Below are 13380 nucleotides of genomic sequence, written 5' to 3'. Positions count from 1 at the left end.
TATTTTTTTTTTCTAAAGTTAATATGATTTTTAGATAAAGAAATAAAGGCTTTTAAGTTGGTATGGCTTCTTTGCAAGCCTAATGGGCTCTTCAGTGCAAGAGAGACCTGGAGCTCCTGGAGTGGGTCCAGCAGAGTACAACAAAGATGATTAAGGGGCTGGAACATCTGTCTTACGAGGAAAGGCTGAGGGAGCTGGGCCTGTTCAGCCTTGAGAGAGACAATTGAGAGGGGATCTCATTAGTGTGTATAAATATCTAAAAATGGGGTGTCAGGAGAATTGAACCAGGCTCTTCTTGGTGTGCCAACCAATAGGACAAGAGACATAAACTGATACACATGAAGTTCCATATGAATATGAGGAAGAGAAAGACTTTAGTGTGTGGGTGAGTATGCACTGGAAGAGATTTTCCAGAGAAATTGTGGAATCTCCCTCACCAAAGATATTCAATATATATATATTTTTTTTTTAAATAGGTGCTGATAAAACTGTGGAAGCATGAATGTAAGTGTGTTATTGCTGATCGTTTCACAACTGCGGAAGATGTTAATTGGTTTCATGCAACTGTGGCAAAACTCATTGAGGAGGAATTTGAAGAGACTAAAGCTTTGCTGGGTCATGAAGTAGATGCATTCTTTATTGACTTCTTGAGAGATACACCTACAAGAACTGGTAATGATGGACTCTGATAACCAAGGAGATGACAAGAATAGAGAAGGGATATGATAATCACAGATGCTAAGAAAAATATTTTTAAAAAAACGGATAATAAATTTATGTGTAAGGATGTCTGTTTTGTCCAGTGACATTGAAGGTAGTCTGTGTTATTGGATGCGGCACATCTTTATATTAATGGGATTTCTAAGTCCGTATTTATATCCAGGTTGCCTGTATATGAGAGCCTTACTTCCAGGTACATTTATGTGGCAGACAAACAAGACTGCCAGAGTGATCAAAGAAGTGTTGTATGAATGACTTGAAGTTGTGGGGTTGCCATACTAGATAAAGGATAGCAATATAGCTACCATGCCCTAGAAATCTGGTAAAAAAATACTGGTTCTGGGCTAATACAATACTTCTTAGGAAATAACTGTTACATAATTTTATAACAAATGACTATTAATTCAAATTTTCCTGAATGCTAGTTATATCTCTTGAATAACCCATATGGCTTATAACAATATCTTTATATCCTTCAAACAAAAACACAGTATCACTGGCTTTGCTAAATGACCTAGGAATATTTGTTAGTTGGTGCAAAAGAACAGAAGACAGTTGTTTGAATTTAGGGGAAGGTCATTATTTAAGCCATTGGATGATTTGATTATCTGTGTTAGCATCAATTTAGTGATGGATAGTGGAGGCAATAAAAGACTGGCATGAATGACCAAATGCCGTTTGAATCTCTTCTTGTACAACTGAAGTAGTCAAAAGGCAGTGAGAAAAGGAGAGTAAAGGATAGGAAATATTTGATTGAAAGGAATCAAATGGAAGTAAAAGCAAACTGGTGTGAGAAAGTAAACAATTACATCCTTAAATAACTTGCTAAACTACATCAATGTAGAGAAGACTGAAATATAAGTCAGAATACATATTGAGAGGGTAAAGATTGACCTTTAAGGTAAAAATTTAAATCCACACAGAAACCATCATGTTGAATTGAAATGCAAAATGAAGAATGTGTTTCTCAAAATGCCTTGCCTTCCTGGTGACAGTTTAAATGTACCTGCCCTGTAATGTGCCTTTTAGCATGAAACTTCATCTAAATACAAAGTAGGAGGCCCTCATGTAGAAAGGTGTGTTTCGTCTGCAATATAAATGTATGTTTGTCAGAGCCTTGAGAACCCCCTTGTTTTGGCTTTAAGTGAAAACACAAGTGCAATTTTGTTTGTAGTTGTCCTTACAATGGGACAAAGTCTTGCCCATTATGGTGGAAGTGTAAGAGCAGGATCTGGATTTCTGAGCTCTTAAATATATAAAAAAATTACATTTGGCATAAGTTTCAAATAGCCCTATGCTCAGGTTAGTGATATGTTTGCATATATCCTATTATTTCTGGATTGTAAAAGCACAACATATTTGTCCCTGAGATAAATACACAATGACTTGAGATGAAATAGCTCAAACATCAACTTTTAGACCTCCTAAAAAGGGGCCTTACAGGGCAGACACATATAAACTGTCACCAGGAAGGCAAGGCATTTTGAGAAATACATTCTTCATTTTGCATTTATATTTCAATTCAACGTGATATTTTCTGTGTGGATATAAATATTCACATTAAAGGTCACTCTTTACTCTCTCTCAGTATGTATTCTGACTTATATTTCAGTCTTCTCTACATTGATGCCTTGTAGGCAGAGTGTACTCAGTGCTCTTGTATGTACATCTAATATATAATATTATGTATAATAAACCTCTTTCTGTGTGGTGAAACTTCTAATTATCTTCACTTACTTAGGCCAAGAGAACCTTTGTCAATTATTTAAGCTGCTAAGGTTTTGTTATTTGCTTTTTGTTCTAGGTGAAAAACCAGAGGAAGTTAAATCAGATATTCCCAAAGTCTATGAGCCAATTTCCTCATTTCATCAACTACGGAATTGTTTAAATAAGTTTTTACAAATATACAATGAGAATGTTCGTGGTACTGGAATGGACATGGTTTTCTTTGAGGATGCTATGGTTCATTTAGTTAAGGTACAGTCTTGCTGGATTGCCATTTGTTGTTGTCCATTTGCCCTCACCTCCTGTAAGTAGAAGTATGCATGAGTCAAGGTAAATTACCTCTAAAACTGAAGCAACTAATTTATTGCCAAGACATATTTGATCTATCATTCTGTGACTAGGTATTAAAACCTATTAAAAACTTTTTGGAAAATGCACTGGATGGAACTATTCTTTTATATTTATCTTTTATGTCTGGTGGGATCATGGTGCTATCTATTCTAACTCTATTTCAACCTTTCTTGTTAATTCTTCTGAGAGCCCTTCCTCTCTTTGGAATGAGTCAAATGAAATTCAGGTTAAGACATAATTGGTTGCTTCTGAAGGATTACATGCAGCAGAGCAGGAATAAAGGTAGTCCAAACTTCTTTTGTAGATCCACAGTATGCTCACTACTTTTAAAATTCCTTTGACTATGGATTGGACCTGAACATAACTTTTAGCACAACACAGCTTGATACAATTGTCCACACAGCATAGGCCTCATACAAAGGAGAGCTTTTTTTTCTTTTTTATACACTAACCCCCCTATTGTCTCGGTTGTATAGTGAGGTTATCTGTGTTTCTTATAATAAATTATTAAGAACTGAATATGAAATGGTACCATCCCCCTCAATATATTAAATATCAAAACAATTTAAATTTAATTATAGTTGGCAAACACACTGCATCTGCAGTTTTCAAAATTCTGGGGTAGATTCTTATAATTTCACAAAATTAGTCCCTTTCTTTCTAAGGTCTTCTCTGCAAAATGGATGATGTTCTGCTTTTTTTTTTTTTCTTCATTGAAGACTGTTATTAGGAATCTCTTCTTTGTGTAGATAGATGGTATACATGAAATATTATATTAGTCTTCACTTGGATAAAATGAATATGTAGTGCTTCTCTGATTCCATATTCTTGAAAGCAGAAACAACTGTGTAGACTTCAGACAGCTTCTAAGAGAAAGCTAGATAAGCACAGTTAAGGTAATGCCTAATCTGAGCTTTTGTAATAAGGCTTGAATGAATTGAAGCTGAGAGATATCTTAAATAGAGAACAAAGCTTCCAATTTATGGCTTGTGTGCCTCTGCCTGGAAAAGATCTAATAGCTGTAATTGAAATGATCAGCAATATTTCAAGGGTGATGTGCAAATTAAATTTTCTTTCTCCAGTTAAATACTAAGTATGCTTAGAGTAAACCTCCATACTTGATTTTATCTTTTCTTATAAAACATTAGCCTATGAAAAATAACAAGTACCTTACACTTAATATGTAAAATAAATGGGTTTAAAATTGAGGAAAATTGGCATGACTATTTTTAATAGCTTGAAAAAAAGTAATTTAGAGGAAAGGCAAGTAAATAGGTATACTAGGTTGCTTATTGACAGGATGGAATTCTAGCATTATCAAAGGGATGTTCAAGATAATAAAGAGAACAGAAGCTAATACCCTGCATCATTGCTCAGATAGAAGGGTCCAGCTACCAACCAGATGTTTGGTATTATTGTGCCTTTGAGAGGCAGCTGGCTCTGTGCTGCTCTAGGTATTAATGTGGGCTCTTCTGGGTACTGTATCTGCCCTCTTGCAACTGATGGGCTTGCAGCAAGTTTGTCTCCTGTGCGTAAAGATGTATTTTCTCAGCATCAGGTAATACCTTCTACCTGTTTCCATGTTTCATGGTATTGTGTTTGGGCTGTGGACAGTGGGACAGGTGCTGTATGCAGCTCATAATTAACTCTGAAAATCTTTTTGCTCTGAATTGTAAAGGATCTGTTTGTTTACATTGCATAGTCCTGAACTGAAGGGAAAGTTGAAGTAGTTGGTAGCTGCTGCCTTTTGATTTAAAAGATAAATAATAAAGTGGGAAAGAAATGGGGATCTAATCGGGAGATGTTTCACTGTGATCAAATATTCATACTGATACTGTGTGTTTTCACAGTCAAGTAAATGAGAAGCTTAACAAGTTTGATTATAAAGGCAGTATTATCACCTGCTGCAGAGAATACTGAAGATTGTTTGTCCTGAATTGAATATGCCTGGGACATCTTGTCTTTCTGGTCACAATGAAAGAACCTGGATGAGTCTTACCAAAGTTAGCCAGTGGTCATGGTGTTGGGGAAGTTATTATTTCCTTCCCAAGTTTAATAATCTGTCATGCTGTGATATCACATCACTAAGAAATCACAGCTGAGATTTACTTCTACTTTGTGGAAGTGTGAGATGCAATTCTACTGTTAAACGAACATTCACACTGATGGAATCGAGTGGTTGCTATGCTATTTGGAAAGCTTACAGAAAATATTGCGAAGTACAAATATCCACTAAATATATGAATCCCTTAATTAAACCTTAAAATTCCCAATTTTTGCTTAATTGATAATGTAACTTTATTAATGCAGTAGCATAGAATTTTTGGGTGTGTAACTTTTACACATTGTAGCAATAAACGACTGGTATATTACACAGATTTCTCGTGTGATTCGCACTCCTCGTGGAAATGCTCTTTTAGTTGGAGTTGGTGGCTCAGGAAAGCAGAGCTTGACAAGACTGGCATCCTTCATAGCTGGCTATGATATGTTCCAGATAGTGTTAACAAGGTGAGCATTAATTGAAATTAAAGTAAATAAGTACTTTGTGCTTTAACTCTTACTGTAAATGAAACAGGTTCCCAGTCTCTGCAGTGAAAGAAACAAGTTTACTGTAGTATAAGTACTATTATGTAGAGTGGAAAGACATGAATATCGTTTGAGACTTATTACATTTGCTTGATTTTCTACAATAATTCTGAACTTTTACCATCTTTGGAGTAGTAAAGTGTTTCATATGTTTCAGAGAATGAGAAGGAATATTGGCAGTGTCAGGTTATCTTTGTGTCTTTACACAGTACATTAAACTGTACTGAAAGTATTTGTAGGTGGTATCTATCCATAATGCCTTTATGAATTTATATTATAATATTTGACATGCTGCCTATGTGAGGAGGTTGAATCCTCATCCCTGCCCTTGGTAGGAAGATCTACTTGGTAGATCGTCAGTATATGTCGATATTTTGACTGTCTTTTCCAAGTATATTTTGTCATATTGTTCAACCCAATGTAGTTTCTTTTGAAATATTTCACAAAAGATAAATAAATTAAAAAAATTATATATATATAATATACATATGTTATATATAAAAACAAAAAAAATTATAAATGCTTCTCTGAATGACTTAGAATGAAAACCTCCTAAAGTGTCTATAGGACAAGTCAATGATCAGGAAATATTTTTGGCACTCAAATGTGATGTCATTCTAGAGAAGCTAAATTATTTTAAATCTTTTGCAGCTGTGTTGGCTACAGAAGAAGTTGTAGGTTCACATGTAGGAATGCATATTGGTGAGGCTCTTATGAGAGGATCTATCTGAAATAAGCAGCTTTTTACCTTAAATTCCAAGAGATTTTTTCTTACTTAAATTTGCTTGTTGGTTTTTTGGTTTTGTGGGTTTTTTTCTTTTAATCAGAAGACTTTTTAAAAAAGGAATGGATATTTGTTCAACTATTCTTTTTTTCATAGACCATACAACACTTTAAACTTTATGGAAGACCTGAAACTCTTATACAGAACAGCAGGACTGCAAGGCAAAGGCATCTGTTTTCTTTTTACAGACAATGACATCAAAGATGAGTCTTTCTTGGAATACTTGAACAATGTCTTATCATCAGGAGAGGTAAGATGCCTTCTTATGTTAAACTCTTCTCCTTTTTGAAATGTATAATTTTAAAGTAAAATAACTACATTTATTTGATTATTGTTTTATATGTCAAGGGAACAATTTTAGAAACTAAAACTCAAGTGCTTTTTATCATTGGAGTATTTTTAAAAATGGAAACAATGTATTATACTAGGTTAGAGTAAGACAAGCTGTCAGGGACAAGAGAATAGCTTTAAAAAGAAATTGAGACTTGGGGAACATCACTAATGTTTTAAAAGGTTGTCTGTTAAATTAACTACCTCATTAGCATTTAGTTTTTGTATGGTCAATTTATGTCCAGAATGGATGGGATGGGTTTTATTGATTTTATTTATTTATTTATTGATTCAGGGTTATGTTTCAGAGTAATTACTACTAGTTATTAGAATACAAAGAAATCAAAGCCATTGCAGAGTGGGTTTTACATTTAGAGCAAGTTAAGTTTCAGTGTGTTTAATGGAATAATTTCAGCAAAAGTTGTGGTTTAAAGGAGTGGGTGGATCCTAATAATATCAGAGTCTGAGATATATGTCCCCTCCCACAATGCTAGGTATTTAATGTACCTTATGCTATATATTCTATGTTATATCATCTCATAAAGCATGAAAAATCTTTGTTTTCCTCAAAGGTGTCCAACTTATTTGCGCGGGATGAAGTAGATGAGATCATTAATGACCTCATACCCTCCTTCAGAAAGCAACATCCACGTAGACCTCCAACCAGTGAGGCTGTGTATGACTATTTCATGGCCAGAGTCCGTCAAAACCTTCATGTAGTTCTTTGCTTTTCACCAGTAGGGGAAAAATTCCGAAATAGAGCCCTGAAGTTCCCTGCTCTCATTTCTGGATGTACTATAGATTGGTTCAGCCAATGGCCTAAGGATGCTCTGGTGGCAGGTATGTGTAGGTTTTATCTTTGCAGATATGTAATTTTCTGATTGGTGGTCATGGAGTTATTTTAATTGTATTGAATTTTGCCAGAAGAAACTTACTTGGTTCTAAAATTTGATATAGATGTTTTCTTCTTCAAAGCTTGCTGTATTAAGCTGTTGAAATATTTCTAACAGAGGAAAGGTTTTGAACACAGTTTGAAGAAAATTTTCCCTTGAAGATGACTTAAAGGCATTAGTAAAGAAGGCAAAAATACTACTAAAGAAAGAGATTATTTGTGACTGTGCCTGCGATAGGGTATACAGAGGAAGGCTGTGATTACCCAGTTTCTGGTAGCTAGCAGTTAGACAGGTTCAGAGTGAAAAAGCAGTTGCACGCTTTGGAGGCGAAAGAATGACAGATACTTGGCTGTACTTTTTACTGAGAAGTGTGGAATAAAGTTCAGAAACTGATGGTGGAGTAAAGAAGACTGAGATTTCAGAAGTTGGGTGAAAGCTGATGTAATACATGCTGACTTGTTTTGTACTGCCTTGTTTGTAAGCTGTTTTCCTGAATACTTACTTACATTTAGGTTTTCTTTCTCTCTCAAGTATCTGAACATTTCCTGTCCTCATTTGATATGGACTGCACTGCTGATATAAAGAGGGAAATTGTGCAGTGTATGGGCTCATTCCAGGATGGAGTGGCAGAAAAGTGTTCTGATTACTTTCAAAGATACAGACGTTCTACACATGTGACTCCCAAATCCTACCTATCCTTTATTCAGGGATATAAAACCACATACAAAGAAAAGCATACTGAAGTACAAACATTAGCAAACAGGTAAACTAATCAGTTTACTACTGTCTTTCTGTAGTTTCCTTCCCCAGGTAGGTGTATTCTGATAAGTCTCATTTCAATGCCTGGCTCGTCTCCTTGCTCAGCAGACAGGTGTTTTTTTTAATTCCTAAAATTGTGTAAAGGTATAACTTGATCAAGTATTATAGTTGCTCTTGCCATATAAGTTAGAGACTATATATATCTGGAGAGGGAAAAAGAGTAGTGGTGTATAAAAAATTAGGGTGGTGGGAAAAGAGGTGAATATAAATTATTCCCATGTATTTTTAGTGAGTAAAAGAAAACATCTGTTGGGCAAGCAAGACTGTGTGAACAATTTCTCCTGCATTTCTGTAGGCCTTGCTTGACATTATTATGGAAGTTGCATGCTTTGTGATGTTTATTCTTACAGACTGTGTGAAACCATGTGAGTTTATACTTGTTAGCTGTATGTTTATAGTTATAAGGTATGAGCAAATAGTATGTTTATAGTAGAAAGTTGTGGGAAAACTAGAGATAAAGAAACACCTGCAGGATCTCAGAAAGCCCCTAAAGGCGGATCCGTAGGAGGGACTTTGGGTGGCAAAAATGATCTCAGACCGCGTGGACAGAGCTTCAGATCCAATGAACTGAAGGCATCAGACACGTGCACAGACTGAGCTATCCAATCGCCTTTTTGTAAGTGTGTACCCAGAAGAAACTAAACTGTATAAAAGTTAACTCATTTAAATAATAAATTGGACATCGTCTGATCTTATTGATCGTCTGCGTGTGTTCCGGAACTCCAGCCGTCAACAGACATCTACATGTAATTTTATAATATATTCACAATAGCATTTAATTTACCAGAGAGCAACTTTTATTTTCTTGCTGAACAGTTCTGTCCTCCTGATATGAACATATGAGAAATACCCTTGGTGGTTGTGGTTTTGTGATCATAGACCCTCACTTAGACTGCTGAGGTTTTGGTTTTTTGGTTTTTTGGGTTTTTTTTTTTTGTTTTTTTTAATAATTGTAGAATATAATATAATTGTAGAATATTAAAGTGATTTTGATGTACTCATTCCTCTGTTCAGGTGCTTTATTAACCTAATGAGATCTATTTGCAGATATATCATCATGTTAAAAACACTCAATTATAATGTAAAATTAACATTTACTGTATCAATTGATATCACCCTTAAGAAAAATGGTCTTCTCAATTTTCAAAGATTGTCAAAAAGAGCTGGAAACCTTTAAGAAAGACTCAAACTATTTATTGCATTTTGAAACATTCTTTGGTTCCAAAATCAGTTTGAGTTAGAAATCCGTAGTTACCTTATGAGTGAAGACTTGTAAAACAGTGGGGTCTGGTCCTGTTTTCTACCTTCACGTGTACTATGTTAGTTCGTGCATGCCAATTTGATTCACTTAACCTTTGTACCTTAGTTGCATGGTATGGCAGGTGCTAAACTTTGTCTGTTCACCGGTATTTGTTCAGCTGTCCAAGTACTGCTTAGCCTTTGCAATAACACTCTCTCTAGAGGCCACTTAAACTTGCCTGAAAAGTCCCAAGTGAAGACTTACTTTTTGATAGAAAAAAAGCACTGTTGAAGAGGCATTTTAATGCTCAATTAGAGAAGTCTTTTTGCAATACTATTTTTCTGTTACTCTTGTTTGGTTGTTTTGGTTTCTTTTCAGTATCCTCTTCAAAGAAGAAATATCAATTTGATATAGTTCTCAGAATTTTAGTGAAAATGCTTTCTGTTGTATAGAACTCAGTCCTTTGAGTGTCAGCTTGGAGCTCACAGGGACAGTGACATATATGGAACCAACACATAGGATTTTTATGCAATGATAAAGACATACAGTTTGAATTAGAAGTGGGTAAAATTTCAAGCTTCAGACTTTATTCATGTACTTTATTGTTCACTTTATTGATTCTGAAGACACCAGAAAATTCCTGTCCAACTTTTATTTTTGGTGTAAAACATCTTTTGCTACTGTTCATTCAGATTGATGCGATTCATTCTATAGATGGAATAATTTGGAAAATGGAGTGTAAATTACATAGGGATTTAGGTGCTTCTCATTTTGTTTTTTAACTCCAGAATAAATACTGGACTGGAAAAATTGAAAGAGGCCTCTGAATCAGTGGCTGCTCTAAGCAGAGAGCTGGAGATAAAAGAAAAGGAACTTCAAATTGCCAATGAAAAAGCTGACATGGTATGTACAGCCTTCAAAATGTAGTGCTGTTTGATTTTTTTTTTCTCCTTTTATTTCTTCTATTTTGAAAAGATCGGTCAAGTAAAGTGAAGTGTTGGAAAAAAGGGATCTTGGCGAAAGTTATCTTGTTTGATTTTCTGGTTTTGGAATTGACATGATACAATTTTACAACAAAAATTAATACATTCTTTTAACTAGGTTGTTTTTTAATATTTGGCATATGGGTTTACTCACATTCTAGGTATTGAAAGAAGTTACAGTAAAAGCACAGGCTGCTGAGAATGTGAAGGGTGAAGTTCAGAAAGTGAAAGACAAAGCTCAAGCTATTGTGGACAGTATCTCAGTTGACAAAGCCATTGCTGAAGAGAAGTTAGAAGCTGCTAAGCCTGCTTTGGAAGAGGCAGAAGCAGCCTTACAGGTTAGTATTTAGACCGTGTATAACATTATTTTACTACTAAGGAGACGGGTGTCTTTGAAATACAAGATTGCAGGTGCATTGCATAGCTCTTCAGTTGACAGAAAATGTATGCAAATAAACACACATATTTTGAGGCCGTTTAGGTTCAGTTTTGTTTTCCTTTTTTGCACAAGTACCAAACTGCAAATAAGCAATTTTCAGACAAGGACAAGTTTTAACTTTTATTTGAAACTAATTGATATATGATGTGTTGCAGGTTGATATTAGACCACTATCTGAATGTCGATACTGTTGTTAAACAGCTTGTGTGCAATGAGTGAAGAAGTGCTTTCCATGTAAAACCAGTTATAATTCCATCCAAATCTAAACCTCCTATTTTAAGTTTTCACAAGTAAATTGCATTTTTAATAGGTTTGCTGGTCCACTATTTTCTGTCTTAAAAAAAATAATTATTTTTTCCTACGAATTGTGGCATTACCAATACTTCTAGCAATCATCATGGGACTTCATTTCTTTCGAAATACTCTTTTTGTAAAGCTTTTTTAATAGCAGGGAGCTGGCATCTCAAGAAACTGAGAAGAATGAAGAAAAAACCTCAGAAGAAAAAAACTCAAAACAATAAATAAAAGTTTTTATGTAGGTTTACTGGAAGGTTTTCCTTTCCACTTTAGAGGCTGCCAGCAGTTGTGACAGTTAAAGACTGATTTGAATGAATGCCATGATAATCTAATATAGAAAAGTTTTCATGGATCTTCTGAATGTATGACTTCACTTTGAGGGAGAGATGTTTAACAATCTCTGACTGCTGTGATTCTTAAAGGGCAGAGTGGAAAAGTCTAAATGCTGGCTGATGACATGACAGCTGGTAAGAGTGGAATAAGAGCAGATCCTAAGATCCTGATACTTAGCTACAGGAAAAAGGTTAAAAAAGCAACAACAAAACAATTAACCCAGTGATGGCCAAGTATCCTGACAAGTGAAAAAGCCCCAAACAATGTTAACTGGTCAGTGTCTGAGGTATAAAGAGAGCACCAGTGTTCTGTGTTTGGTCCAGCAACTTATTACAGCTTACTTTCTGACTTTGACTAAAATTGCTGAACCAAAACAATACTCCTCTTCTTGAAATGTAGGGTGCTAATAAATGAAAATCCAATTATAAAAAAAGCTACACTAGCATTACTGTGAGACTTCACAATGGGAAAGGTATTTGGGCTTAATCTTGAAATTCTTGCATTTTCTATAAGTTGCTTTGCTTGTGTCTAAAGGAGAATGGCAAATTATCGTGAAAGCAAGCCTGTCAGCATGTATATATGTGTTCTCAGCATGCATTCTTTCATTCATTCAGAAACTCCCTTAAGCAAGAAAATTCTCTATATGAGTCTGCATCTTTCAAAAAATGAATCTCATAATCATTACAGGTTTGCAAATTTCCATCTAGGGATTCCAATAGTAGAATTCTGCTTGCAGTTTGGGCAAAAGCCTATTAAAATATTTGATAAATATAAAGGTCACTACCCAGATGGAAAGAATAAATGTGCAGTTAGCTATTTCACTCAATTTTTTACGTATTTTAGGATTGGTAAATGCTATGTTAAGAGACAGGTAGGTACAGAACAGCTTATAAGCATTTCTAAACATATAATGAGATTAGTTTTTTTAAAGTTTGAGTAAGAATTGTCAAAGTTCAATAAAAGTTAGGTGCACTTTTCCCTGCAATAAAAATGCACAATTATAAGTAAGTAAATAAATAAATAGAAATTAAATGCAACAATTTTGCCACAATTTGGATGCTAGCAAAAAATGTTGGGCTGAATTTCCTAACAGTCACTAAGAAACACTGGTTAAAGTTCCCACGCAGATATTTGGAAAAACTCTACTGAATTATTTGGTGCACACTGAACCCAATGAGCAGCAAAACATAAGGGGAAACATAAGGCCATCAGAAGGATAATCTGCAATAATTTACAATCCCTTCTCTGAAGTATAGACACAAGTAATTAAAATCTTCTTTCATGAATTCCCAGTAAGGTGTGTGCTAGGCTAGAAGCAAGATGTCATACCACTTGCAGTAACCTGTTGCTTACTGTTTGCCACTGTAGTGTACTTGAACGGATTAAAGTGCCTGTGGATAAGCAGTGCTTCTAATAAGAGTTCTGCCTGTTCTAGAGTGTGTCTGCCCGTCAGCAGTTACTACTGTTCAGTGTTTTTTGCTCAGTATGTGGTGCAGTTAAGCTCTACTGCTCTCATTGATTCTTCTCTAAGGAGACATGTTCAGTAGACTTTTCTCATAATCCTTTCTGATTCGTGACTACAGTAGAGTTGTGAATTACAGTATTAGACTTGCACCTTAGGCTTACTTGTCCTTAATTAGTAGGGTCTAGGTTTTCATACATTATTATAATGTATTTTTCTCGCAGACCTGCTTCTACACCAGGAATGTTCCCAGTAAGATGGATCAGAAGGTGAAAATCTATACATGTATGAGGCCTTCTCACTGGTTTCCTTAATTCACCTTCATTTGCTAGATGTCAACAGAATGTATTTTCCTTTCTAGACTCAGTTCCTGGTCAATATGTATACATTTGAAAAAATCGGTAAAATGTCAAAATGT

At 35.0% G+C, this 13380-nt stretch overlaps 1 protein-coding gene across 9 annotated transcripts in view; it reads left to right on the top strand.

Annotated features, from left to right (window-relative positions):
- Positions 1-13380, top strand: part of DNAH5 (dynein axonemal heavy chain 5) — a 113885-nt gene that overhangs the window by 72351 nt on the left and 28154 nt on the right. For 8 of the 9 annotated variants that reach the window (XR_004359257.1, XM_032699993.1, XM_032699965.1 and 5 more), the window contains 8 exons: positions 477-672; positions 2525-2697; positions 5174-5304; positions 6263-6416; positions 7069-7336; positions 7921-8152; positions 10237-10351; positions 10593-10769. Coding sequence is in view for 8 of the 9 variants with exons in the window: in XM_032699993.1 (XP_032555884.1) it covers positions 477-672; positions 2525-2697; positions 5174-5304; positions 6263-6416; positions 7069-7336; positions 7921-8152; positions 10237-10351; positions 10593-10769 (1446 nt within the window). In the remaining variant the exon portion in view is untranslated. The remainder of the gene's footprint in view (positions 1-476; positions 673-2524; positions 2698-5173; positions 5305-6262; positions 6417-7068; positions 7337-7920; positions 8153-10236; positions 10352-10592; positions 10770-13380) is intronic. The other variant, XM_032699983.1, reaches the window with a different exon arrangement.

Source organism: Chiroxiphia lanceolata, chromosome 1 (assembly GCF_009829145.1).
Source record: "Chiroxiphia lanceolata isolate bChiLan1 chromosome 1, bChiLan1.pri, whole genome shotgun sequence".
Classification (NCBI taxonomy): domain Eukaryota; kingdom Metazoa; phylum Chordata; class Aves; order Passeriformes; family Pipridae; genus Chiroxiphia; species Chiroxiphia lanceolata.
This window is presented reverse-complemented; position numbering and strand designations above follow the sequence as displayed.